At 51.3% G+C, this 24459-nt stretch overlaps 4 protein-coding genes across 39 annotated transcripts in view; 2 read left to right on the top strand and 2 right to left on the bottom strand.

The window, feature by feature from the left end:
- Window positions 1–5577: 5577 nt before the first annotated feature.
- Window positions 5578–7247, top strand: HPDL (4-hydroxyphenylpyruvate dioxygenase like). The gene has a single exon (XM_003812780.5). It carries the CDS (start codon window positions 5861–5863, stop codon window positions 6974–6976), a length of 1116 nt encoding a protein of 371 aa, XP_003812828.1. The 5' UTR covers window positions 5578–5860; the 3' UTR covers window positions 6977–7247.
- Window positions 7248–7952: 705 nt separating this feature from the next.
- On the bottom strand, window positions 7953–19037 carry MUTYH (mutY DNA glycosylase). 31 transcript variants are annotated; one of them, XM_063607962.1, is made up of 17 exons: window positions 18897–19037; window positions 13083–13203; window positions 12105–12295; window positions 11977–12016; window positions 11789–11862; window positions 11610–11651; window positions 11455–11526; window positions 11266–11379; window positions 11083–11180; window positions 10858–11002; window positions 10715–10778; window positions 10353–10541; window positions 10112–10248; window positions 9874–10026; window positions 9206–9247; window positions 8820–8917; window positions 7953–8148 (listed from the first exon to the last, which is right to left on the bottom strand). In XM_063607962.1, the coding sequence occupies exons 1-16, from the start codon at window positions 18930–18932 to the stop codon at window positions 8858–8860; spliced, it is 1578 nt and encodes a 525-aa protein (XP_063464032.1). In that variant the 5' UTR covers window positions 18933–19037; the 3' UTR covers window positions 7953–8148; window positions 8820–8857. The 31 variants fall into 31 exon arrangements, with proteins under 31 accessions (XP_063464032.1, XP_063464036.1, XP_063464019.1 ...); XM_063607966.1 differs by having other exon boundaries at window positions 8820–8913; XM_063607949.1 differs by lacking the exon at window positions 8820–8917.
- On the top strand, window positions 18845–22655 carry TOE1 (target of EGR1, exonuclease). 2 transcript variants are annotated; one of them, XM_003812776.7, is made up of 8 exons: window positions 18845–18982; window positions 19751–19893; window positions 19981–20021; window positions 20151–20247; window positions 20633–20791; window positions 21068–21327; window positions 21527–21686; window positions 21766–22655. In XM_003812776.7, the coding sequence occupies exons 1-8, from the start codon at window positions 18931–18933 to the stop codon at window positions 22384–22386; spliced, it is 1533 nt and encodes a 510-aa protein (XP_003812824.1). In that variant the 5' UTR covers window positions 18845–18930; the 3' UTR covers window positions 22387–22655. The 2 variants fall into 2 exon arrangements, with proteins under 2 accessions (XP_003812824.1, XP_008963499.1); XM_008965251.4 differs by having other exon boundaries at window positions 18872–19000.
- TESK2 (testis associated actin remodelling kinase 2) overlaps window positions 22567–24459 on the bottom strand; it is a 147679-nt gene continuing 145786 nt past the window's right edge. For all 5 annotated transcript variants that reach the window (XM_003812778.5, XM_034963725.3, XM_055093841.2 and 2 more), the window contains one exon: window positions 22567–24242. In XM_003812778.5, the coding sequence (XP_003812826.1) occupies window positions 23524–24242 (719 nt within the window). In that variant the 3' untranslated portion in view covers window positions 22567–23523. The remainder of the gene's footprint in view (window positions 24243–24459) is intronic.

Below are 24459 nucleotides of genomic sequence, written 5' to 3'. Positions count from 1 at the left end.
TACAAGAGAAAGGAGAGACAGGAGAAGTGAATGAAGAAAACAGAATTCAGTCAACTAAGAAGAAAAAACTTTTCCTCAAAAATAAAGGACAACGTCCTAGGACAGAAAAAATAAATGACGGCCTTTGAATACAAACACACATAAGCACACGTACACACACACATCTTGGATGTTAGCTTTTAATTAAGCTGACTTTAACCATTGAGCTCCTTTAAAAAAATGTTTTTAAATTTCATTACCATTTTTCAGCTGGGACAAATTGCCGCTGTTTCAGAAGCACAGCCATTGCTCTTTCAGTTTCGCCTGACTAGCAAAAAGGTGGCCTTGTTATGTAAATAAAGCCCCTAAAGGGGCTAAAGTAGTCAAAATCCAAAATCTGTCCTCTTTTCTCCCTTTTGCTGGCTGTTTTTCTCCCTCACCACACCGCCTTTCTTTTTTTTTTTTAATTCAACCATTTGAGAGGCTTTGTTCCACATAATTTGGAACTTTCCTTTGGATTTGATCAAGTCAGATCTTTCACGCGCGTATGTGTGAAGACATCACCAAACAGGCTTTGTATAAGCAATAAAGCTTTTTAATCACCTGGGTGCAGGTGGGCTGAGCCTGAAAAGAGAGTCAGCGAAGAGAGATAGGGGTGGGGCCATTTTATAGGATTTGGGTTGGTAGTGGAAAATTACAGTCAAAGGGGGTTGTTCTCTGGCTGGCAGGGGTCACAAGGTGCTCAGTGGGGGAGCTTTTGAGCCGGGATGAGCCAGGAGAAGGAATTTCACAAGGTAATGTCATCAGTTAAGGCAGGAACCAGCCATTTTCACTTATTTTGTGATTCTTCAGTTACTTCAGGCCATCTGGATGAATACATGCAGGCTTGGGCTCACAGGCCTGACATTCCTGTCTTCTTATAGTAATAAGAAAAATAAAACAAAATAGTGTTGAAGTGTTGGGGTGGTGAAAATTTTGGGGGGTGGTATGGAGAGATAATGGGCGATGTTTTTCAGGGCTGTTTCGAGCGGGATTGGGGTGGCATGGGAACCTAGAGTCGGAGAGATTAAGCTGAAGGAAGATTTTGTGGTAAGGGGTGATATTGTGGGGTTGTTAGAAGGAGCATTTGTCGTATAGAATGATTGGTGATGGCCTGGATACGGTTTGGATGAATTGAGAAACTAAGCAGAAGATCCTGCTACAGTTTACTACAGTTAACCAGCCCAACCTATTCCTTTAATTCGGTCCATCCCTTCATTTCCCATAAGGGATACTTTAGTTAATTTAGTATCTATAGAAACAATGCTAATGACTGGTTTGCTGTTAATAAATATGTGGGTAAATCTCTGTTCGGGGCTCTCAGCTCTGAAGACTGTGAGACAACCAAATGGATTCTTGGTTTGGGAACAAAATCGTAGCATGAGTCATCCCCATTCCTGGGCCATCTCCTAATAATATGCCCAGGACTAATGTTCTTACCCTGCCTAATAAACTTTTTTCAAGGATTTTTAACTGACAGGATCATGGCCATTTCACAGACAACTACCCCAAAACATCTACAGATGGCGTTACTCCTACAGTCAATCCGAAACCAGAAAACTCTCCATCCCCGTCAAAAGGAAGTAGCCAGAAAGAACATGCCGCCCCTCTTTTTTTTTTTTTTTTTTGGGACAGAGTCTAACTCTGTCACCCAGGCTAGAGTGCAGTAGCATGATCTCTGCTCACTACAACCTGCGCCTACTGGGTTCAAGTGATTCTCATGTCTCAGCCTTCCAAGTAGCTGGGATTACAGGCATGCGCCCACCACACCTGGCTAATTTCTGTATTTTAGTAGAGACGGGGTTTCCACTGTGCTGGCCAGGCTGGTCTCAAACTCCTGACCTCAGATGATCCACCCACCTCAACCTCCCAAAGTGCTGGGATTACAGGCATGAACCACCGTACCCGGCCCTTTTTTTTTTTTCTTTTTTTGAGATGGAGCTTCGCTCTTGTTGCCCAGGCTAGAGTGCAATGGTGCGATCTCGGCTCACTGCAACCTCCGCCTCCTGGGTTCAAGCAATTCTCCTGCCTCAGCCTCTCAGCTTGCTGGCATTACAGGCGTGCACCACCATGCCTGGCTAATTTTTCTTTTTCTGAGACGGAGTCTCGCCCTGTCGCCCAGGCTGGTGTGCAGTGGCTCAGTCTCGGCTCACTGCAAGCTCCGCCTCCTGGGTTCACGCCATTCTCCTGCCTCAGCCTCCCAAGTAGCTGGGACTACAGGTGCCCGCCACCACGCCCAGCTAATTTTTTGTATTTTTAGTAGAGACGGGGTTTCACCGTGTTAGCCAGGATGGTCTCGATCTCCTGACCTCGTGATCCACCGGCCTCGGCCTCCCAAAGTGCTGGGATTACAAGCGTGAGACACCATGCCTGGCCTAATTTTGTATTTTTTTTAGCAGAGATGGGGTTTCACCGTGTTGGTCAGGCTGGTCTTGAATACTTGACCTCAAGCTATCCACCCGCCTTGGCCTCCCAAAGTGCTGGGATTACAGGTGTGAGCCACTGCACCTGGCTGCCCCCGTCCTTTTTATCACTATAGGGTCTGGACTGACGGAGCAGGAGCACTGCCATCTTGGACAAGCACTGCCATTTTAAGTTTTGCCTTGACCAAAAACTGCCTAAATCCAAAGGGCATCAGCCTAATGGCTAAGGTCAGCATGACCATAAACCACAAATGACATCTCTGACCAGAAACGTTCCAAGCCCCTCCCCAGCCAGAGACATGCCAGCCCCAAGATAACCTCCCCTTCGGCTGGAGAGGTGTCAGCCTCAAGATAACCTCCCCTCCAACCAGAGACATTCCAACTCCACCATAAACTTCTCCCCGACACAGAAACATTCCAAGCTCTCTCCAATAAATACTGTTAGTCTGGGCCAGACGCGGTGGCTCACGCCTGTAATCCCAGCACTTTGGGAGGTGGAGGCAGGCGGATCATGAGGTCAAAAGATTGAGACCATCCTGGCCAATATGGTGAAACCCGTCTCTACCAAAAAAATACAAAAATTAGCTGGGTATGGTGGTGCGTGCCTGTAAGTCCCAGCTACTTGGGAGGCTAGCAGGAGAATCGCTTGAACCCGGGAGGCGGAGGTTGCAGTGAGCTGAGATCTCGCCACTGCACTCCAGCCTGGTGACAGAGTGAGAATCCATCTCTAAATAAATAAATAAATAAATAGTCTGTAAGAGAGAGCACTCCTGACTGAAATCAGCCAGAAGCCCCTCTCAGGTTTGATTTTTGAGCTGCTTTTTGTGTTTCTTTCCTCTTTCTTTAACTCTTACTGTGACTTTGAATGGAATGGGAGGCAGATTGGCCCTAAGCAGTTCCCAGCTTGACTTTTCCTTTTAGCTTAGTGATTTGGGGCCCCCAAGACTTACTTTCCTTTCTTACTACCCAGGATTCCTTGGGGTGAGCTGCTCATTGAGTAGGCTGCCTAGCCTTTGGCCCATGCCAGTGAAGCCCCTGTCCCCATCTCTCTAGCAGGCCACACAACACCTTCTGGGAGGTACCACTGGCATTGTATCATGAGATAAAATAAAACAATAACTAAATAGCCAGGCACGGTGGTGTGCACCTGTAGTCCCAAGCTACTTGGGAGACTGAGGTGGAAGGATTGCTTAAGCCCAGGAGTTGGAGCCTGCAGTGAGCTGTGATCATGCCACTACACTCCAGCCTAGGTGACAGAGTGAGACCTCATCTCTAAAAAAACTTTTTTCTTTTCTTTTTTTTTTTTTGAGACAGATTCTCTCTTGTTGCCCAGGCTACAGTGCAATGGCATGATCTTGGCTCACTGCAACCTCCGCCTCCTGGGTTCAAGTGATTCTCCTGCCTCAGCCTCCCGAGTAGCTGGGATTACAGCTAATTTTTTGTATTTTTAGTGGAGATGGGGTTTCACCATGTTGGCCAGGCTGGTCTTGAACTCCTGACCTCAGGTGATCTGCCTGCCTCAGCCTCCCAAAGTGCTGAGATTACAGGTGTGAGCCACTGTGCCCAGCTCTGAAAAACTTTTTAAAATAAATAAATATTAGAATATGTGGGAAAATAAAAATAATTAAAAAAAAAACAGTAACTACAATAGCAACAGCTACTATTTACTGAACACTTACTCCACCTCACTTAATCACAACTCTTTGAAGTAGGTACTATTATTTCCATTTTTACAGATGGGCAAATTAAGGCTCAGAGGCGTTAAGCAACTTGCCCATACAGACAGTAAGTGTTGCTGGTGATTCAAACCCAGGTCTGTCTGGCTTTTGGAACTCATGTCCTCACATTCACTGGTCTGCAGAGTAGCACCAAGTACCTTTTACCACCCTGACCAGCTCTTGGGTACTGCCCTCCTGCCTGCAGGCCTGAACACCATGACATCCAGCTAGCCCCTGTCCCCTATGACATCCTTCTCCCTCTTGCCAATGAAACCCAGTAGATCAGGCTGCCTGACAAAAAAATTTCTTGTGATGCCTTGGACTGTGGCATTCATCCTAAATGCCTCCCTAACAGCATGGCCCATTGCTCCTCTAAGAGTCTGGCTCACACTCTTACTGAGTTTTTGCTTATGCCCTTTGCCCTTCTTAGATGCCCTTCCCTAACCCTTCAAGGGCCACTCAGTTGAAGTTCCAGAAGACTACAAATTCCTCAATCCAGTCATCTCACACAATTCTGGGTTTCAGAGCCAGAAGTGCCCCCACCACAGAAATCTCTGGCTCAATGCCAAGTCAGGAAGCTGCAAAGAGCAAGGAGGGCCTGTGTTCCAGTCCTCAAAGGATGGGGAAGGGGAATGAAAGCCAGGCAGCTGTTGCTTTCAGATCCCGAACCGTCAGATTTTTCCTCCAAATCTTGCTTGGGACAAGGGGTTAAATGATGTTGACAGAAGGGTGATTGAAGAAAGAGACAGGACTGGTTGAGAGATTGCCCAACACTTTGGGAGGCTGAGGTGGAAAGATGGCTTGAGCCCAGGGGTTTAAAACCAGCTTGGGCAATATAGCAAGACCCCATTTCTAAAAAAAAAAATTATTTTTAATTAGCTGGGTGTGGTGGCGTCTGCCTGTGGTCCCAGCTATTTGTGCACTGAGGCAAGGAAAATCGCCTGAACCCAGGAGGTGGAGGCTGCAGTGAGCTGTGATTGTGCCACTCCAGCCTGGGTGACAGAGTGAGACCCTGTCTCAAAACATATAAACGTGTGTGTGTGTGTGTGTGTGTGTGTATTCCAGGGAACATTAAGACTTAGAGGCAAACTCCAGAACTTAAAGAAAAAACATGAAAGTGCTAAAAAATTCCGTGCTTGTGGAGAGAGAATTCCAACTCTTTCCCTGAACCCGGGCTGAGTCCCTTTGCTGTGAGGTTGGGGGGATGAGTGGGAGCCCAGTGCCTGGCGCCGAGTGAAGGCAGCCATTGTGAGTTCCTGGGCTGGGGAAGGGAGGCTCAGTGCCCAAGGAGGTGACCAGGCGTGAGGCCCGGGGAAAGAGCAGCTCGGCGACCCCGCAGTATCCTAGGCGACAGGGTGTGGGGGAGGGGGTGGGGAGTCAAAGGCGGAGTCACGGGCTCCGCCCTCTTTCTCCTGCTTGGCGCGAGCACAGGCACCGCGTGGTTCTCACAACCAGCAGCTCGGCTCACTGAGACCCGGTGGTCCAGACGCTGCTCCTGGCTGGGGTGGCGCTGCAGGGAGAACCGCGAGCTCTCAGGGGTCGGCGGGTGACTTCTTTCCGGAAGAAAGCGAGGAACGCGCTCTGCGGGGTGAGCCGGACTCCCCAACTCCGGACGATCAGCCCAGGACTGAGAGCCCCGAAGTCCCCAACCACAAGTAAGCGGCCCCAGAAGGACAAGTCTAGGTCGCCGTCCAGAGCGCCATGGCCGCGCCCGCCCTTCGTTTGTGCCACATCGCCTTCCACGTGCCCGCCGGGCAGCCCCTAGCCCGGGACCTGCAGCGCCTCTTCGGCTTCCAGCCCCTGGCTTCGCGGGAGGTGGACGGCTGGCGGCAGCTAGCCCTGCGCAGCGGCGACGCGGTCTTTTTGGTGAACGAGGGCGCAGGGTCTGGAGAGCCGCTGTACGGCCTGGATCCGCGTCACGCCGTGCCCAGCGCCACAAACCTGTGCTTCGACGTGGCGGACGCCGGCGCTGCAACCCGGGAGCTGGCAGCGCTGGGCTGCAGCGTGCCTGTCCCTCCCGTTCGCGTGCGGGACGCGCAGGGTGCCGCCACTTACGCCGTGGTCAGCTCGCCTGCCGGCATCCTCAGCCTGACCTTGCTGGAGCGCGCCGGCTACCGCGGACCCTTCCTACCCGGCTTCAGGCCCGTGTCCTCTGCGCCTGGCCCCGGGTGGGTCAGCCGCGTGGACCACCTGACCTTGGCCTGCACCCCCGGCAGCTCCCCCACACTTTTGCGCTGGTTCCACGACTGCCTGGGCTTTTGCCACTTGCCGCTGAGCCCAGGTGAGGATCCCGAGCTGGGCCTCGAAATGACAGCAGGGTTTGGGCTTGGGGGACTGAGGCTTACAGCCCTGCAGGCCCAGCCGGGCAGCATTGTCCCCACTCTCGTTCTGGCTGAGTCCCTTCCGGGGGCGACGACACGACAGGACCAGGTGGAGCAGTTCCTGGCCCGGCACAAGGGGCCAGGCCTGCAGCACGTGGGGCTGTATACGCCTAACATTGTGGAGGCCACTGAGGGGGTGGCAACTGCTGGAGGCCAGTTCCTGGCTCCCCCTGGGGCATACTACCAGCAGCCAGGAAAGGAGAGGCAGATCCGAGCTGCAGGGCACGAGCCTCATCTGCTTGCTCGACAGGGGATCCTGCTAGATGGTGATAAAGGCAAGTTTCTGCTTCAGGTCTTCACCAAGTCCCTTTTTACTGAGGACACTTTCTTCCTGGAGCTGATTCAGAGGCAGGGGGCCACTGGCTTTGGTCAGGGCAACATCAGAGCTCTGTGGCAGTCCGTACAGGAGCAATCTGCCAGGAGCCAGGAAGCCTAAGGATGCCCAGGGCTGGGTGCAGCCAGCTGTCCTGCAGCTCTGGGGAGACCAGCACAGAACTGAGGAACATCTGCAGGAGGCCCAACTAGTGAAAGGCTTTGCCTCCGGGGGGCAGGTGTGACTTCCATTTCATCAGTGCCTGCCAGAAGCCGTGTCTCTCATTGGGCTCCAAAGAGGTGGGGTTTTTTAAAACTAAAACATTTCTTATATACAGTCTATAATAAATATGTAAGATACAAAGAACAATAAAAGAATTACACACTAGGAAACAGAACATAACCAATACTTTCGAGTCCTCCCTGTGTCCCGCTGTGATTCTATTTCCTCCACCCACTCCTCAAATCCTGTCATTATTAGCCCTTTGCTTTTCTGTATTGTTTCACTCCGTATGTAACATAACCCTAAATAAATTATTTCGTATTTGAGGTAGGAATTTAAAACAGAACAAATCTTCTCCTGTGCTTCCTCTCCCCCTAGGGAGCGACCACTGCAGGTGGGGAGGGGCTGGGTGAGAGTTGAGCCCAACTACCTGCTCCAGAGTGATGCCACCACTCCACACCAATTAGAGCTGACCTGAGACGTAGACAGAGGGTGTTGTGTGTCAGCCACTGGCAGGTTCTCCCTGTAGCTGCCTTGCCTTTCTCCTGGGGGTTGGAGGACAGAACAGTCTGGACAGCACCCCCACGCCAACCCCATCTGCCCGGGGCTGGCTGGGAGTTCAGCCAGAGAAAGTCAGAACCAAGCAGAACGTCACCACTTTTCTGGGTCCCTCCCTCAGATATAAGGGGTGAGGGGGCTAGGGAGAGGGTGGCTGTCCAAAATAGCTACAAAAGGGCGGGCGTGGTGGTTCATGCCTGTAATCCAAGCACTTTAGGAGGCTGAAGTGGGAGAATCACTTGAGGCCAGAATCACCTGAGTTCGAAACCAGTCTGAGCAACATAGCGAGACCCCCATCTCAAAAAAATACAACATAAAATAACTACAAAAATAAGCACTTTATTAACAACAGGATTCTCAGGGAATGGGGGCTTTCAGAGGTGTCACTGGGCTGCACTGTTGAGGCTGTGTGCATCAGTGGAGATGTGAGACCGAAAGAAATTATCCAGGACTTGCTGGCCCATGCGGGGCTTTTTCCGACTGCACGGAGAGGACACCTGGGACCTTTTGGAACCCTGTGAAAAAATGCAGGGAGGGAGGCCTTGTAGTTGGGGGAGGGGGAGCAGAGAATCCTCTCCTTGTCCTCTCTCCCTTTCCCCGACTCTACTGATCTAGCTCAGGCTTAGCCTGGAATGCTGTAGAGCTTTCATCCTGCCTCAAGTATCTGCCCCATCAATCAACCCTCCAAAAGGCTGCCTGAGGGAATCGAATTGTCCTAAAAATGCAAATCTGACTCCTCTCTCCTCCACCTAAAATGAGTCAGCAGCCTAGGGCTCACACCCTGACTGACCCAGCAGGCCCTGCTGACCTTTCCAGCTAAACCAACTGCTCACAGCTCCTTGAGCACTGCAGCCTGCACTGGGCTCCACCTTTGCTCACACTACTCTTGGGACTGGAAAGAACATCGCTACGGTTGATTCCCCTCCCAAACCTGAAGAAAAGGATTCATTTCTAGGACGCAGATTACCAGCTGCTTCCTCCAAACAGCCTTTCCTGATCCGTCTCCCAATTAGAACTGATAGCTCCCATGGATGGGTGTGGTGGCTCACGCCTGTAATCCCAGCACTTTGGGAGGCCAAGATGGGCAGATCACTTGAGGTCAGGAGTTCGAGACCAGCCTAGTCAACATGGTGAAACCCTGTCTCTACTAAAAATACAAAAATTAGTTGGGTGTGGTAGCAGGCACCTGTAATCCCAGCTACTTGGGAGACTGAGGCAGGAGAATCACTTTAATCCAGTTGTGGGAGATTGCAGTGAGCCGAGATCGGGTGACAGTGAGACTGTCTCAAAAAAAAAAAAAGAAAAAAAAGAACTGATGGCTCCACAATTCATATCCCACAAAACTCGGTACAGGCATTTCACACACCTGTGACACTGGAGAGTCCTCATCATTTTTTTCCTTTCCCTCTACCCTGCACCCCACAATGGAAGGTCTCCAGGTCAAGAACTATTCCTCTCTCCAGTGAAGCCTGGAGTGGAGAATGTTCACCCAGACATTCGTTAGTTAACTGACTAAAAACCTATGGACTCAGGCCTGGGGAGACACGGTTGGGAGAGGCCTAGGAGACTTACCATACAGGTCCCTGGCTGTTGGCCCTGATACACACGGAAAACCTAGACAAGAAGACAGGGAGGTGAGGGCTGGCACTTTTTCCAAAAGAGATAAACCGGTGTTCTGCCCTTAACTTCATGTCCCAGTACTTTTGTTTAAAATATGCTTTTTTGGCCAGGCATGGTGGCTCACGCCTATAATCCCAGCATTTTGGGAGGCCAAGTCGGGTGGATCACTTGAGGCCAGGAGTTTGAGACCAGCCTGGCCAACATGGTGAAACCCCATCTCTAAAAATACAAAAAATCATGGCTGGGTGTGGTAGCTCACACCTGTAATCCCAGCATTCTGGGAGGCTGAGGCGGGCGGATCACTTGAGGTCAAGAGTTGGAGACCAGCCTGGCCAGCATGGTGAAACCTCATCTCTACTAAAAATACAAAAATTAGCCAGGCATGGTGGCGGGCGCCTGTAATCCGAGCTACTCAGGAAGCTGAGGCAGGAGAATCACTTGAACCCGGGAGATGGAGGTTGCAGTCAACCGAGATAGCGCCATTGCACTCCAGCCTGGGCAACAGAGCGATTCTCTGTCTCAAAAAAAAAATGCTTTTTTTTCCTGTTTACACAGTAATATATTCATGTAGAACATGTAGGAAACACAAGGAAGTACAACAAAGACAACAAAGGTAGTGCCTTTTTCATGGCGGTGGAAACAGCTGCGGTGTGAAATTCCTCCTGGGTCAGCCAGCGAGCACCTGGTGGTACGGTGGTCACTGGGGTCTGCCCTTCCAAGGCCAGCCCATATACTTGATACGTCAGCTTGATGTGAGAGAAGGTGTGGACAACCTGGAGGAAGGGTCAAGGGGTTCAAATAGGCCTGTGGATATAGCCTCAAAAGCCAACATCCTTGGCTGTTCCGCTGCTCACTTACCTCCCCAAGGTGCCGGAGGCGCGTGGCTGGGAGGGGCCCAGCCCAACGCTGTAGTTCCTGCAGCAGGGCCTTGCGCTGAAGCTGCTCTGAGGGCTCCCAGGTCACGGACGGGAACTCCCACAGTCCTGCCAGCAGACCTGAGAGGGAGGGCAGCCAGGCAGGGGTCAGGCCTCAGCTGCCGATTCCCTCCATTCTCTCTTGTTACTCATGCCACTGCCCTCCACGCCCAGTATCCAGGTACCTGAGTTGGGCCTCTGCACCAGCAGAATTTGGGCCCCAAGGGCCCCAGGCTGTTCCAGAACACAGGTGGCAGAGCTCTCCTCCCTGGGGGGCTTGCGGCTGGCCTTTCTGGGGAAGTTGACCACTCCCAGGGTCTGGTCCCAGGGCTCCGAGGGAGGCAGGCACAGGTGGCACTGTCCGGTGTTGGGAGCTGGGAACGGAGATCCCCAAACCCTACTCAAGCCAAGAGGGCTTTAGGGGCCAACCTAGAGAGCGGGCTTTGGCCGGGTTCTGCAGAATCTTACTCAGGTTAGAGGAAGAACTGGAATGGGGCTTCTGACTGGGCCAGGAAGGGTTGGGGTGGGGGCTAGGTTTGGTGCTCACCACACTCCTCCACGTCAGGACTGCCCGACAGGCTCCGTGAGGCTAAGAGCTGTTCCCGCTCCACCTGAGAGGCACAGGGTTGAGTGTCATAGGGCAGAGTCACTCCTTAGGACTTCTCACTGCCCCTTCCCCAGTAGGCTTACTCTCTGGCGTGCCCGGCACAGGCTCTCCACAGGGCACTGGCTGCACAGTGGGCGCTGTGGGGTACACACTGTGGCCCCTAGCTCCATGGCTGCTTGGTTGAAATCTCCTGGCCGGGCTGGGTCCACCAGCTGCTGGGCTAGACCCCTAAAAGAAGGGAACACTGCTGTGAGGCAGAGCTCCTTTGGAGACACCCCTGAAGCACCCTTGTTACCCCAACATCCTACCAGAGCTGCTGGGAAACAAGGGTGCTGCTGGGATCAGCACCAATGGCTCGGACACGGCACAGCACCCGTGCTACGTTGCCATCCACCACACCGGTTGCCTGGCACAGAGGGGCCAAAGAGTTAGCCTGGGCTGGGAGGAAGGAGGCTGGGCACGCACAAAATGGGGGTGGGCTGTGAGATCACCTGGCCAAAGGCGATAGAGGCAATGGCCCCAGCTGTGTAGCGGCCCACGCCAGGCAGGAGCTGCTGCAGGGTCTCTGCTGTACGTGGCATGTGGCCCCCTAGCTCCTCTACCACCTGATTGAAGTGCAAGACTCAAGATTATAAGACACCCAAGACTCCTGGGTTCCTACCCTCCTGCCATCCCCTTACCTTCCGAGCTCCCTCCTGCAGCCGCCGGCCACGAGAATAGTAGCCCAGGCCAGCCCAGAGTTGATTCACCTCCTGTGGGTAGGATCAGAGGTCAAAGAGATCACCCATCAGTCCCTCTATCGTTCCTATTTCCCCTACCCTAGGGTGGCTCTCACCTCCAGGGAAGCACTGGCCAGGTCCTGCAGTGTAGGCCACTTCTATAGCCACAGGCAGGCAGAAAGAGACAAGGTCAAGGGTGAAGGTGGTAGAGGAAGCCTTCTCTACACCCACCCCAAAGTAGAGGCTCTCATCTGGGGTCTGACCCATGACCCTTCCCTTCCTCCCCTGGAGTCACCTGCATCCATCCGGTATAGTAGTTGATCACAGTGGCAACCTGGGTCTGCTGCAGCATGACCTCTGAGACCCACACTGGGGGAAAGGGGTTGGCATGAGGACACTGCTGACCTGCCCCTACCTGGCCCACAGCCCCCAGACCCAAGGGCCTCGAGGCAAAGTGGCCCTGCTCTCAGGAGATGTACTGACCAGCATATGCCCGCCTGTCCAGGTCCATCTCATCTTCTGCCTGTCAGTGCAACCCCAGATGAGGAGTTAGGGTGGAGGGGGCTGGGTGCCTGCCTCCCACCCACTGTCCCTGCTCCTCGCCTGCCTACCCGTCTTCTCCATGGTAGGTCCCGTTTCTCTTGGTCGTACCAGCTTAGCAGGCTCCCTCGGAAGGCTGTGACTTCAGCTATGTCTCTGAATAGATGGTATGAGGAGACAGAGGCCTGCAATACCACCTCTTCCGGCTGCCTGGCCAGGCCTGCTGGGGCCCCAGGACACTCAGCAATCATCCCTGCACAGGCTGTGCATCAGGGTCTTGGGACACAGCAGCCTGTGGCAGTATGCTCCCACTTAGGGCTTCCCCCAACCAACCCCCTTAAGCTTTGGAGCTGGAGTCAGACCAGAGTTATGTAATTGTGTGTAGCTGTGGCTAAGTTTCTGGCCTTAATTTTCTCAGGGTGGTACTACTGGCTTGTCTCTGAGCCATAATGAAAACCTAATAGTTTTAGCCAGGTAGAATGTATACTGGTGCAGGACCTTCCTATTCACAAAACACTTTCAGGCTCATAAATTCATTTGGTCCCATGAAAGCCACATGAGGGAGGAAATGCTGAACTACTGCTCCATTTTACTGGTAAGAAAGCAGCCATTCAGAGCAATTGTCCCAATGTCACACAGCAATACAGTCAGAATTACACCCTCAGTGAGTCTCTTTTGTTTTGAGACAAGAGTCTGGCTCTGTTGCCCAGACTGAAATGCAGTTGCACTATCTTGACTCAGTGCAACTTCTGCCTTCCAGGCTCAAGCGATCCTGTCACCTCAGCTTCCCAAGTAGCTGGGACTACAGACGCTCACCACCACGCGAGCATAGAGAGGGGATTTCGCCATGTTACCCAAGCTGGTCTCAAACTCCTGGGCTCAAGGGATCCACCTGCCTCAGCCTCCCAAAGTGCTGGGATTACAGGTGTGAGCCACCACACCTGGCCCTTAGTAAGTCTCTTAATGTCTTGATACGTATCACAATCCCTTCCCAGCCTGAATCTGCCTTTCATGGCCAATGAGCCTTGGGCCACAACCTAGTTCCTTACCATCACAGGCAGAAGGCTTGGCCTGACTGTTGTTCTTAGCATGCTTCTGCCTCCCTTCCTGGCTGGCTGCCTGCTTCCTGTGACCACTTCCCACGGCTGCTCGTGGCTTCCTCATGATGGCCTGAAACAAAAAGACCCAGCCAAAGCAGTCAGTCACAATGAGGCCAAATCTTGAGGCCTTCCAAGGGTGATAGCTATCTCCCTCTCATCCACCATTCACATAGGGTCCAGCTTCTCTCAAGCACTCTCAAGATGCTCACGGGTTTACTCTTGGCTGGCTGCAGCACTGAGATACAACTAGTACAGCTGAGCAAGTGGCCTCAAGGGGGCCAGCGTTACAGCCCTGGAGACATGCAAAGACTGAGAGGCCAGGGCTGGGATGGGTCAAGGATGAAAGCCTCCTGTTTGGGAGCATTTGTGTATCTCTGATGCTTACTGTGACTGTGTGTGGATAGGGGTTGTTTAGGTGTGTCTGGGAGAATGGGGGTAGGCGGTTTCTCTGCCTCTTAGAGATGTAGCATGGTTACACTGAAACAGCCTGTAGTAGTCATTAAGTCCAAAACCTTCATTTTATCCTAGAAGAAACCAAGGATCAGAGGGACAAAAGATCTGTCTGAGAACAGATGGCAAATCAATGGGAGAACAGAGATTAGCTATTTTTATTCCTAATCTAGTAAACCATAGGTGGCTGACCATCAACAATGAGAAAATGTGCCTGGTTGATTTTCACTGCTCCCTAACTGTTATAATGGCCGCCTTTTCTCTAACAGCTAAAATTAGTTGATATTTTGTGAGTGCCTACTCTATGTCAGACCCCATGAAGAGCTTTACCGGATCTCTCAATCTCCTGGTGACTCTATGAGGTATGTACTAGTATCACCTCCACCTTAGTTATAAGGAAATTGAGGTTTATGGAGATTAAGCGACTTGTTCTTTCAAATCCACAACCAGCATTCTTATACTGTGATAAAATGCAGTCCCTGCTAAGCCTCTGTATCAAACTCTCCCCCCAAACCTTTGACTTTACCACCTCATTTTCATCAAAAGAGCTTGCCTCCTCCTTCAGAAAAAAAAAAACCAACTTCAAATCTACCTCCATTTGCACTGTCTTACCCTCCTCCTCTTCAGGGTCCTGCTCCTCCAATCCCGTCTAACTGTTGGAACTCAGAAACTAATACCCCAGGCCAGGCACGGTGGCTCATGCCTGTAATCCCAACACTGCGGGAGGCTAAGGCAGGCAGATCACTTGAGGCCAGGAGTTCGAGAACAGCCTGGCCAACATGGCGAAACCCCATCTCTACTAAAAATCCAAAAAAATTAGCCAGACGTGCTCGCTTGAACCCAGGAGGCAGAGCTTGCAGTGAGCTGAGATCATGCCACTGCACAGCCTGGGCAACAAAGACAGAGCAAGACTGTCTCAAAAGAAAAGAAAAGAAAAGAAAAGAAACCAATAACCCAAAATATGGCCCTCTGACATGCTGAACTCAAGAAGCTGCAAGGTCTCTCTGATCCTTCCACCCCAGACTCTCCCAAAGCCAGGATGAAGTTGTTCTCTGGAACTCTTTATCTGCCTAAAGTCCAAACTCACTAAAAAGAATACTTGTTTTTTCTTCCCCTCCCGCTAAGACTAACATGTAACCACACCTGAACAAACCCTTTCACAGGTATTGTGTATCTCAGGATCACTCAAATTCCAAAGAGAACTATTAACAAGTCAACCTCTGTCCCCATTCCATTCTCTCTAGTAATCCTTTATTGCCCTTCAACAGAATCTCCTTCTGGCCAAAGTTTGGTTTATTTAAAAACAAATAGAGCTGGACATGCTGGCTCAGGCCTGTAATCCCAGCACTTTGGGAGGCCAAGGCAGGAGGATTACTTGAGCCCAGGAGTTCGAGATTAGGCTTGCAACATAGCAAGACCCCGTCTCTACAAAAACAGAAAAACAGAATTTCTCTTCTACCCCTTGTCAGGCCTCTGAGCCCAAGCTAAGCCATCATATCCCCAGTAACCTGCACTTATACATCCAGATGGCCTGAAGCAACTGAAGATCCACAAAAGAAGTGAAAATAGCCTTAACTGATGACATTCCACCACTGTGATTTGTTTCTGCCCCATGCTAACTGATCAATGTACTTTGTAATCTCCCCCCTACCCTTAAGAAGGTTCTTTATAATCTCCCCACCCTTGAGAATGTACTTTGTGAGATCCACCCCCTGCCCCCAAAACATTGTTCTTAACTCCACTGCCTATCCCAAAACCTATAAGAACTAATGATAATTCCACCACCCTTTGCTGACTCCTTTTTTTCAGACTCAGCCTATCTGCACCCGGGTGAAATAAACAGCCTTGTTGCTCAGACAAAGCCTGTTTGGTGGTCTCTTCACATGGACACACGTGAGACACCCCTCCCATAATCTGTTTTGCCAGATGGTATATAAACTCACGAACTCTGTAGGGAGATGGGTAATCACTTTGTGGTTCTCCCAATGTGCATGTTAATAAATTTGTATGCCTTTTCTCCAGTTAACCTGCCTTTTGTGAGCTGATTTTTCAGCAGATCTTCAGAGGGCAAAGGGAAAGATTTTCCCCTTGGCTCGTAACACAATCAAATCCCACCCTCCTTCCCTTCATAGCCAAACTTCCTTCACCAAACCTGCTTACTTCCACATTCATTCTACAATCCATTCTCCAAAGAGCAAAGGAATCTTTTCCAGATCACGTCACTTCCTTCCTTGTAACCTTCAATGGTTTCCCATTCTTTTTTTTGGGGGGGGGATGGGGTCTCACTCTGTCACCCAGGCTGGAGTGCAGTGGTGTGATTTTGGCTCACTGCAACCTCTGCTTCCTCGGCTCAAGCAATCCTCCCACCCCAATACCCCACCCCAACTCCAAGCAGCTGGGACCACAGGCGCACACCACCACCACATCCAGCTAATTTTTGTATTTTTGTTAGAGACAGGGTTTCACCATGTTGCCCAGGCTAGTCTCCACCTCCAGAGCTCAAGCAATCAACCCGCCTCGGCCTCCCAAAGTGCTGGGATACAGGCATGAGCCACGGCGCCTGGTGACACCCCATTATATTCTTTTATTTTCTTTCTTTTCTCTTTTTTTCTCCCTCCCTCTTTCCTTCCTTCCTTTTTTCCTTTTTCTTTCTTTTTTAAATGCTGTAGGCCTTTACTATGGGTCATTAAATTCTTGAGCAAGCTGGTTGTGGTGGCTCAACACTGTAATCCTGCTACTCTGGAGGCTGAAGTGAAGAACAGCTTGAGCCCAGAAGGTCGAGGCTGCAGTGAGCTATGATTGTGCCACTGCACTCCACCCTGGGCTCAGCAAGACCTTGTCTCTTAAAGAAAAAAAAAGATTGAGCAAATATTTATAGAGCCCCCTAATATGTGCCAAGCAGTTTTAGGCACTTGGCATACTTCAGTAAATAAAACATCAAAAGTTCCTGCCCTCAGGGAGCTTATATTCTAATGGGGACAGAAAAGGAATAATGAACATAAGTAAATTCCATACGATGTTAGGTGATAAATATTAGCATAAAAAGCAAAAATTAGACCAAGAGGGGAAAAAAAAGAGTGCCAAGGTGGGGTTTAATGTTGCAATTTTAAAGACTGTGGTCAAGGTAGACCCAAAGCATTCTAAGTGAGTGCAAAGGCCCCAAGGAGGGTGCCTGGTATGTCTGTGGTACAGTAAGTAGGTCAATGTGGTTAGAATGGAATGAGATGGGACTGAGTGGTAGAAGAGGTCAGAGAAGTAAACCAGATGAGGTGGGGAGAGGAGGGTCACAAAGTACCTTATAGGCCATTGGAGGGATTTGGCTGCCACACCCTTGCTCTTAGAAGGCAGTCCTCTTACTACAGCCTTGCAGGTCCAGTGATCCGGGCACCATCAGCCTCATCCCCTCACTATGCTCTAGCCAAGGTTGACTGAATTTAGTTGCTTAAACACCTCAAGTGTGTCTGCCCACCTTGGGGCCTCACACAATCCATTTCCTCTGTTTGGACTCTTTTATGCTTTTACCTAACACCTTATCATTTTTCAAGTCTTGACTGAAATGTCCAAATCAGGTCCCCTCATCTTATCCTATCACATATTTCTGCCTTGTAGCTCTTACCTAATGTAATTTTACATTACTTTGATTCTTTCCATCAGTGTGTACTTCCTGAATTTGACTGTAAAAAACGACTTGAGTGCAAGGACTGATTCTCTTGTTTGGTGTGTGTCCAAAGTCAGTGCCAGGTAAACTGTACACAATAGATACCTGTTAAATGAATTAATGGGATGGGGGATAGTCAAAAGAGTTTCCCTTTTTTAGGATAGGAGATATCCAAAGAGTTTTTTTATTTTTGTTTTTTTTTGTTTTGTTTTGTTTTTAGAGACAGTGTGTCCCTCACTTTGCTGCTCTGCCACTCAGGCTGGAGTGCAATGAGAACATGGCTCACTGCAGCCTCGACCTCCTGGGCTCAAGCCATCCTCTCACCTCAGCCTCCTGTAGCTGGGACTACAGGTGCGCACCACCATGCCCAACTAATTTTTAATTTTCTTTTTGTAGAGACAAGGTTTCACTATGTTGCCCAGGCTAGTCTTGAACTCCTAGGGTCAAGCGATCCTCCCACCTTGGCCTCCTAAGATGATTACAGGCCATAAGCCACTGCGCCCGGCCCAAGCAGTTCTGAATAATGATGAAATGGGCTCAGTTGAGAGAAGCTGAAGATTAACTATAAACAATGAGTAACAAAGGAGCACTGGAAGGCAGAGGTGGATGGGAATCGTAGTGTTTACGGAGGGACTAGTCTCCAATAGGAATCTCTTTTTTTTTTGAGACGGAGTTTCGCTCTTGTTGCCCAGTCTGAAGTGCAAAATGGCGTGATCTCGGCTCACCGCAACCTCTGCCTCCCAGGTTCAAGCGATTCTCCTGCCTCAGCCTCCCAAGTAGTGGGATTACAGGCGCCCGCACCATACCCAGCTAATTTTTTTTGTACTTTTAGTAGAGACGGGGTTTCACCATGTTGGCCAGGCTGGTTTTGAACTCCGGACCTCAGGTAATCCGCCCGCCTCGGCCTCCCAAAGTGCTGGGATTACAGGCGTGAGCCACCGCGCCCGGCCTAGGAACCTCTTTCAAGTTCAATCACCCTCTAGGTCGACTATACCGCCTAGCTGCTTCACAATTTGTCCCTTCCTCGCCATCCATACTGCCAGCCTTAATTCAAGTTCACATTATCACTTGATTGGATTATTACAAAAGCTTCCCTACCAATCGGTCGCTCTTACACCCTCGGCAGCCTCCTCCGATGGCCTACTCCCCGCCTCTTTCACTTTCTGGAGATCACTGAGCTCTCCATCCTCTCTGGGAATTTACCGATGCCCAGAACGCCCTTCTTTCCCCCACACGACCCTCTCCTAGTCTAACTCCTGGGCGTGCTTTAAGCTCAGCTCAGGCAGCGTCACCTTCTCTGGAAAGCCCAAACCCAGCCACCCCACTACCCCCTACCCGCGGCCCACGCTGATGAAGACAGCAGAACACGGAGGCCCCGCGTTCCCGCCGCGAGTGCAGGAGAGAAAGATTACCTCCCGCGAGCTCTAGCGCGCCCGGCTTTCCGGCGCACTCCAGGGGGCGTGGCTCGGGTCCACCCGGGCGGCGAGCCGGCAGCACAGGCCAATAGGCAATTAGCGCGCGCCAGGCTGCCTTCCCCGCGCCGGACCCGGGACGTCTGAACGGAAGTTCGACCCCTCGGCGACCCGACGGCGAGACCCCGCCCCATCCCCGACTGCCTGAACCGCGCCAGGAGACGGAGCGCAAGTCCAGCGTACCCACAGACGACTCAGGCGGGAGACGAGCGGTGTCATGGCCGCCGACAGTGACGATGGCGCAGTTTCAGCTCCCGCAGCTTCCGACGGTGAGCGGCTTCCCAGAGGTAGCCTTCAAAGCCTCTGCGCTCTGGGAGAGGGGAAGGCCTCGGGCTCATAGTTCTAGAGGCTCCTCAAGCTTCAGAGGACTGCTCCTTCCGCCTGAAGTAGCCACGAGGAGACTACAAGTCCCGTTGTACACCGCGGCTCCGGCTGCAAAAGCCTGGAGCGTTGGGAGCATGGGGCTGATGGAGGCATGGCGGGAGATGTAGTCTGGAGCTCATAACGGTTAGTAATAATAGTTGTGATTCAGTTCAGTGGAGTGGATTGAGCGTTGTGATCCAAAGGAAGGTAGGACGTATTGGGAGCTCTGGTGTGGGGCACTGCCAGGCTCTGGGGCTTACTGGGAGCTGTTGCTTGTGGCGCTGGGGCACCATGAGAACAGTAGTATGGATCCCTGTGGGATATTAAGGGAGCTGAGATCCTCAAGCCCTGCAAAATGTTTCCTGCAGGACATGGGAAAAAAGAATCAAAGGTCGTCTAGTCCAACTTTCTCCTCTACAGATTGTGAAAGCGAGGTGGGAAGTAATTTACCCAGGCTCATACTAGCCAGTAGAAGACTCAGGCTTCCTCTCCCCAAATTCAGGGCATTCTCCACTCCAAGGCCTGTGTGTAGAACACGTGGGTTACAAAGGCTTGTGGGAAAAGCTACCAATGGAAACTACCCCCCTTACCACCATCACCGTGGCCTAGCTTGGTGTCTGTTCCCCTGGGCTCTTTCCTTAAGCATGAACATCCATCACCCTCCTAACCCCCAGGTGGCGTCAGCAAAAGCACAACATCTGGGGAGGAGCTAGTAGTCCAGGTTCCCGTAGTGGATGTGCAAAGCAACAACTTCAAGGAGATGTGGCCATCCCTCCTGCTAGCCATAAAGACAGCTAATTTCGTGGCTGTGGACACGGTGAGAGTTGGGAAACAAGGAGGGCAGGTGGTTGTGAAGGGACTGGTGCTAGAGGCCTGTCACAACTCTCCCTTTACCTACCCACAGGAGCTGAGTGGGCTTGGGGACAGGAAGAGTTTGCTGAACCAGTAAGTATAAGCCCTTTTCTCTTTAGTGCCAGCCCTCAACTGTGGAGTGGGGGGGTCACAGACCTGGGTGGTTTGGGTCCTTCATAAGGCTAACTCCTAGCCACAGCAACCCCCATACCCAACCCCAAGGTGCATCGAGGAACGTTACAAGGCCGTGTGTCATGCTGCCAGGACCCGTTCTATCCTTTCCCTGGGCCTCGCCTGCTTCAAGCGGCAGCCAGACAAGGTATGAGCTGATCTCACCCCAATCCTAGGTGTGGCTGTGGGGTGGAGGGTAGAGAGATTCTGGGGAACATCAGATAGGAAGCATTTCTCTCCCAAATCTTTTTTTTTGACTTGATAGTTGTTTTTTTTTTTTTTAATTTGAATAGGTTTATGGGGAACAGGTGGTGTTTGGTTAAATGAGTAAGTTCTTTAGTGGCGATTTCTGAGATTTTGGTGCACCCATCACCCAGTGTACACTGTGCCCAATGCGTAGTCTTTTATCCCTCACCTGCCTCCATCCTTTCCCCCCCTGAGTCCCCAGAGTCCATTGTATCATTCTTAAGCTTTTGCATCCTCCTAGCTTGGCTCTCTGAAATCTTGATATAGCAGACTTCTCTTTCTCCCAGGGTGAACATTCCTATCTGGCTCAAGTGTTCAATCTCACTCTGCTGTGCATGGAGGAGTATGTCATAGAACCAAAGTCTGTGCAGTTCCTGATACAGCATGGCTTCAACTTCAACCAGCAGTATGCCCAAGGCATCCCCTACCATAAGGGCAATGACAAGGTAGGCCTCTAGCCTCCCTAGCCTTGAGTCTGCCCTTTCTGTGACTTTATTTCTTCCTACCCTAGGCTGGATGTCTGGGGAGAATCTGCTTCTTAGGGAGTATGGGGAATCACTAGTGACAGGGCTTGGGAAACAAGACTGGTATGAGGAGGGTGGGCAGCAATGGGTAAGGTAGAGAGAGAGCGTTCCAAGTGGGGAAGTCTGGGATAAGTGCCCAGCAGAAGAGGCTCCCTGGGGGACTCTGTCCTCCTCATTGACCCCTTTACTTTCATCTAGGGTGATGAGAGCCAGAGCCAGTCAGTACGGACCCTATTCCTGGAGCTAATCCGAGCCCGCCGGCCCCTGGTGCTACACAATGGCCTTATAGACTTGGTGTTCCTGTACCAGAACTTCTATGCACACCTCCCTGAGAGTCTGGGAACCTTCACCGCTGACCTGTGTGAGATGTTCCCAGCAGGCATTTATGACACCAAATATGCTGCTGAGTTTCATGCCCGTTTCGTGGCCTCCTACTTAGAATATGCCTTCCGGAAATGGTGAGGAAATGGTTGAGGGAAAGGGGTGGGGCCTGATACGAGTTTATTTCATTCACTTAAGATATTTATTGAGCTCCTACCATGTGCCCAGGCAGTGTTTTAGGTGCTGAGGATTCAGCAGTGAACAAAACAGACCACAAAACCCTGCTCTTATGGAGCTTATATGCTAGTGGACCATTACCCTCTTGCGCTGTTGCAGTGAACGGGAAAATGGGAAGCAGCGGGCAGCTGGCAGCCCACACCTTACCCTGGAGTTCTGCAACTATCCTTCCAGCATGAGGGACCATATTGATTACCGCTGCTGCCTGCCCCCAGCAACCCACCGTCCTCATCCCACCAGCATCTGTGACAACTTCTCGGTGAGAGCACCCACCTGTTTCTTGGGAGGGAAGGTTCTGATGCCTGGAGCCTCTTTCTAAGCCTCTTTCCCACCCCTAGGCTTATGGCTGGTGCCCCCTGGGACCACAGTGTCCTCAGTCTCACGATATTGACCTTATCATTGACACTGACGAGGCTGTGGCAGAGGACAAGCGGCGACGGCGACGACGTAGGGAAAAACGGAAGAGGGCTTTATTGAACCTACCGGGGACACAGACCTCTGGGGAAGCTAAGGATGGTCCTCCCAAGAAGCAGGTCTGTGGGGATAGCATCAAGGCTGAAGAAACCGAGGAGAAGGTGGCTGCCGATGAAACTAGGAACCTGCCTCACTCCAAGCAAGGCAACAAAAATGACTTAGAGATGGGGATTAAGGCAGCAAGGCCTGAAATAGCTGATAGAGCTACCTCAGAAGTGCCAGGGAGCCAAGCCAGTCCTAACCCAGTGCCTGGGGATGGATTGCACCGGGCTGGTTTTGATGCCTTTATGACAGGTTATGTGATGGCCTATGTGGAAGTGAGCCAGGGACCGCAGCCCTGCAGCTCTGGACCCTGGCTCCCTGAATGCCACAATAAGGTATATTTGAGTGGCAAAGCTGTACCCCTCACAGTGGCCAAGAGCCAGTTCTCTCGTTCCTCCAAAGCCCACAATCAGAAGATGAAGCTCGCTTGGGGCAGTAGCTGATGCAACTTCCACCTTGCTCTCAGGTGGAACAGAGGTATTTTGGGTCTCTCTAGCCTGAAGTGTCATCCTCAACTGCTACTGAGTTTAGGGGAGGGGGAATGTCCTGACAGACATCACTGCATTGCCCTGGACCGCCTCCTTTATCCCAGTGTTTGAGGTACAAGTAAGAAGGCTGACCAGCACCTGTAACACTGACTTTATTTTTAAGTCTGAAAATGTCTTGGGAAAGTTTTACAAAAAAAAAAATCAACAGAAGCAAGTTATGAAAATATTTGACCAGCTTCATCTTTGGTTATTTCTTATTGCAGCTCTGTAAGGACAGACTGTTCCCAAAGCTCCAGCCATGGCAGGAAGGGAAGCAAATCAGTCCCTGTATAAACCATTTAACCAATTGAATGTATCACATGTTGACAAATACATAGAAGCAGGCCCTAGGGCGTACAAAACCAGCCCCACTCCCAACCACAAGGTTGAAAGTCTTATGGGGCAGAACATTAAGACTCCTTTATAAATATGAAAATAGATTAATCAACAGGAAAAGGTCTTTGAATAGGTTAGCTAAGAGCCATGACCACCACGCTGCCTTGCTGTCCCCTTGCATAGAAATGTAGTGACGTGGTCTGACCATGCAGTAAGTGCAAACAGCAATTACTCAAATGTCTTAGAATACTGGCAAGAAGCACCCCAATATTCAGGTCTGGGAAACAGCCATGACCGTTACGGCCTCTTGGTCAGCTCCATGTTCCACTCAGTAGCTTATATGCCCCAAGAAAAGGCAAGAGACAGACCTGGGGTGGGGAAAGAACCGGGGTAATAGCTGCCTGCCAGCTCAGCCTAGAACTAGACATCCTCTGGTCCTATCTGGGGAAGTACACTGGAGAGGGTCTGGTGGGAGGCAGACCTCCTTGCCGGATCTCAGAGGCTTGGTATCAGCTGTTGGCCCTAACTAGGAAGGCCTCTCACTGCTGCCTCCCGTCATACACAGCCAATGGGCACTGGGAGCCCAGAAGTTGAGCCTGGCTTGGCCTAGCCTGCCTGCTCTGTAGGCTCCAGGGAAGAATCACGGCTGTGCACCTAGGGGGCCATATGGTTTCAGCTGAAGGTCCATCCCCAAGGTGAGGCAGGGACTAAACCCCCTCACCCATCCTGCTTTCCCTGGGTTTGCAGGCCTATGCCTGAGGTGGAGAAGGTGGCTGGAGTTGAGCCTGCTGGCCTTTCTTCTACCTCCATCTCCTCAGAAGCACCCGCAGGGCATGGACTGGTCCCCTGGGGCCTGGACCCAAAACCATTTTCTTCCTGGAGAATGGAGCAGTCCATAGCCTCATGGGCTTGAGCAGCTGGTAGGGCAGATGCCCGGAATGGTGGGATCTCTTTAACTCTGTACTTGAGACTACTTAGGCGTGGTGGGGGCCCATCAGATAGCGATTCTTCCCGGCCCACAAATGGACAAGCCTCTTGATGCAAGAACTCAGGCGAACCAGGCAAGGAACGCCACCGGCGAATAGGTGGGGCCAGGGGCTCCTGCCAGTCAGCCAGGGGCATAGTTCCGGGCCCTGGTGCATCCAGGTCAAATACCAGAGAGATGACAGACTTGCTGGGCAGGTCAAAAAACTTGATCTTGCCCCCCATGAGGTCCTGGCGAGCACTAAAAGGGTTGACTTTGGGGGTGCGGGCAGCACCATCTCGTGGCCTGTAGTATGGGTCCAAGACACTCACTGTACGTGGGGGCTTACGGGAAAAGATATCTGACTGGCTTCGAGACAGCCAGATGGTACGTCTTGGGCATGGTGACTTGTGGGGGATCTTGTCATCCAGTGAGCTTAGTCGCTTCACCCCAGGTGCTTTCTCCAGGAGTCCTGAAGAATAATCAAGTCTGGGTTACTCTCACTAGTCATAAAAAATACAAGCAGCATTTTACCACAGAATGTTTTCACTCATGAAAGCAAAGCTGATACCATGGCCCTGTTTTACCAATGAAGAAACAGACTCAGAGAGGGGAAGCAGTATGCCAAGCCACAGCTCTTAAAAAGGCCAGTACTTTCTGCATCATCTCCTTCCCCTCCCATTTGTTTC

This window comes from Pan paniscus, chromosome 1 (genome assembly GCF_029289425.2).
Source record: "Pan paniscus chromosome 1, NHGRI_mPanPan1-v2.0_pri, whole genome shotgun sequence".
NCBI lineage: Eukaryota > Metazoa > Chordata > Mammalia > Primates > Hominidae > Pan > Pan paniscus.
This window is presented reverse-complemented; position numbering and strand designations above follow the sequence as displayed.

Bases quoted from the DNA above. Each gene is read 5' to 3' on its own strand.
- MUTYH (XM_063607949.1), bottom strand. From the start codon at position 18,932: ATGACACCGCTCGTCTCCCGCCTGAGTCGTCTGTGG. The intron at 10,542-10,714 runs GTGAGCACCAAA...CTCCGTTCCCAG, and splicing joins TCCTGACGTGGAGGAGTGTG to CTCCCAACACCGGACAGTGC. The intron at 9,248-9,873 runs GCACTACCTTTG...CTTCTTGTCTAG, and splicing joins TTTCCACCGCCATGAAAAAG to GTTTTCCGTGTGTATCAGGG.
- HPDL (XM_003812780.5), top strand. From the start codon at position 5,861: ATGGCCGCGCCCGCCCTTCGTTTGTGCCACATCGCCTTCCACGTGCCC.
- TOE1 (XM_008965251.4), top strand. From the start codon at position 18,931: ATGGCCGCCGACAGTGACGATGGCGCAGTTTCAGCTCCCGCAGCTTCC. The intron at 19,894-19,980 runs GTGAGAGTTGGG...ACCTACCCACAG, and splicing joins ATTTCGTGGCTGTGGACACG to GAGCTGAGTGGGCTTGGGGA. The intron at 21,328-21,526 runs GTGAGGAAATGG...GCGCTGTTGCAG, and splicing joins GAATATGCCTTCCGGAAATG to TGAACGGGAAAATGGGAAGC.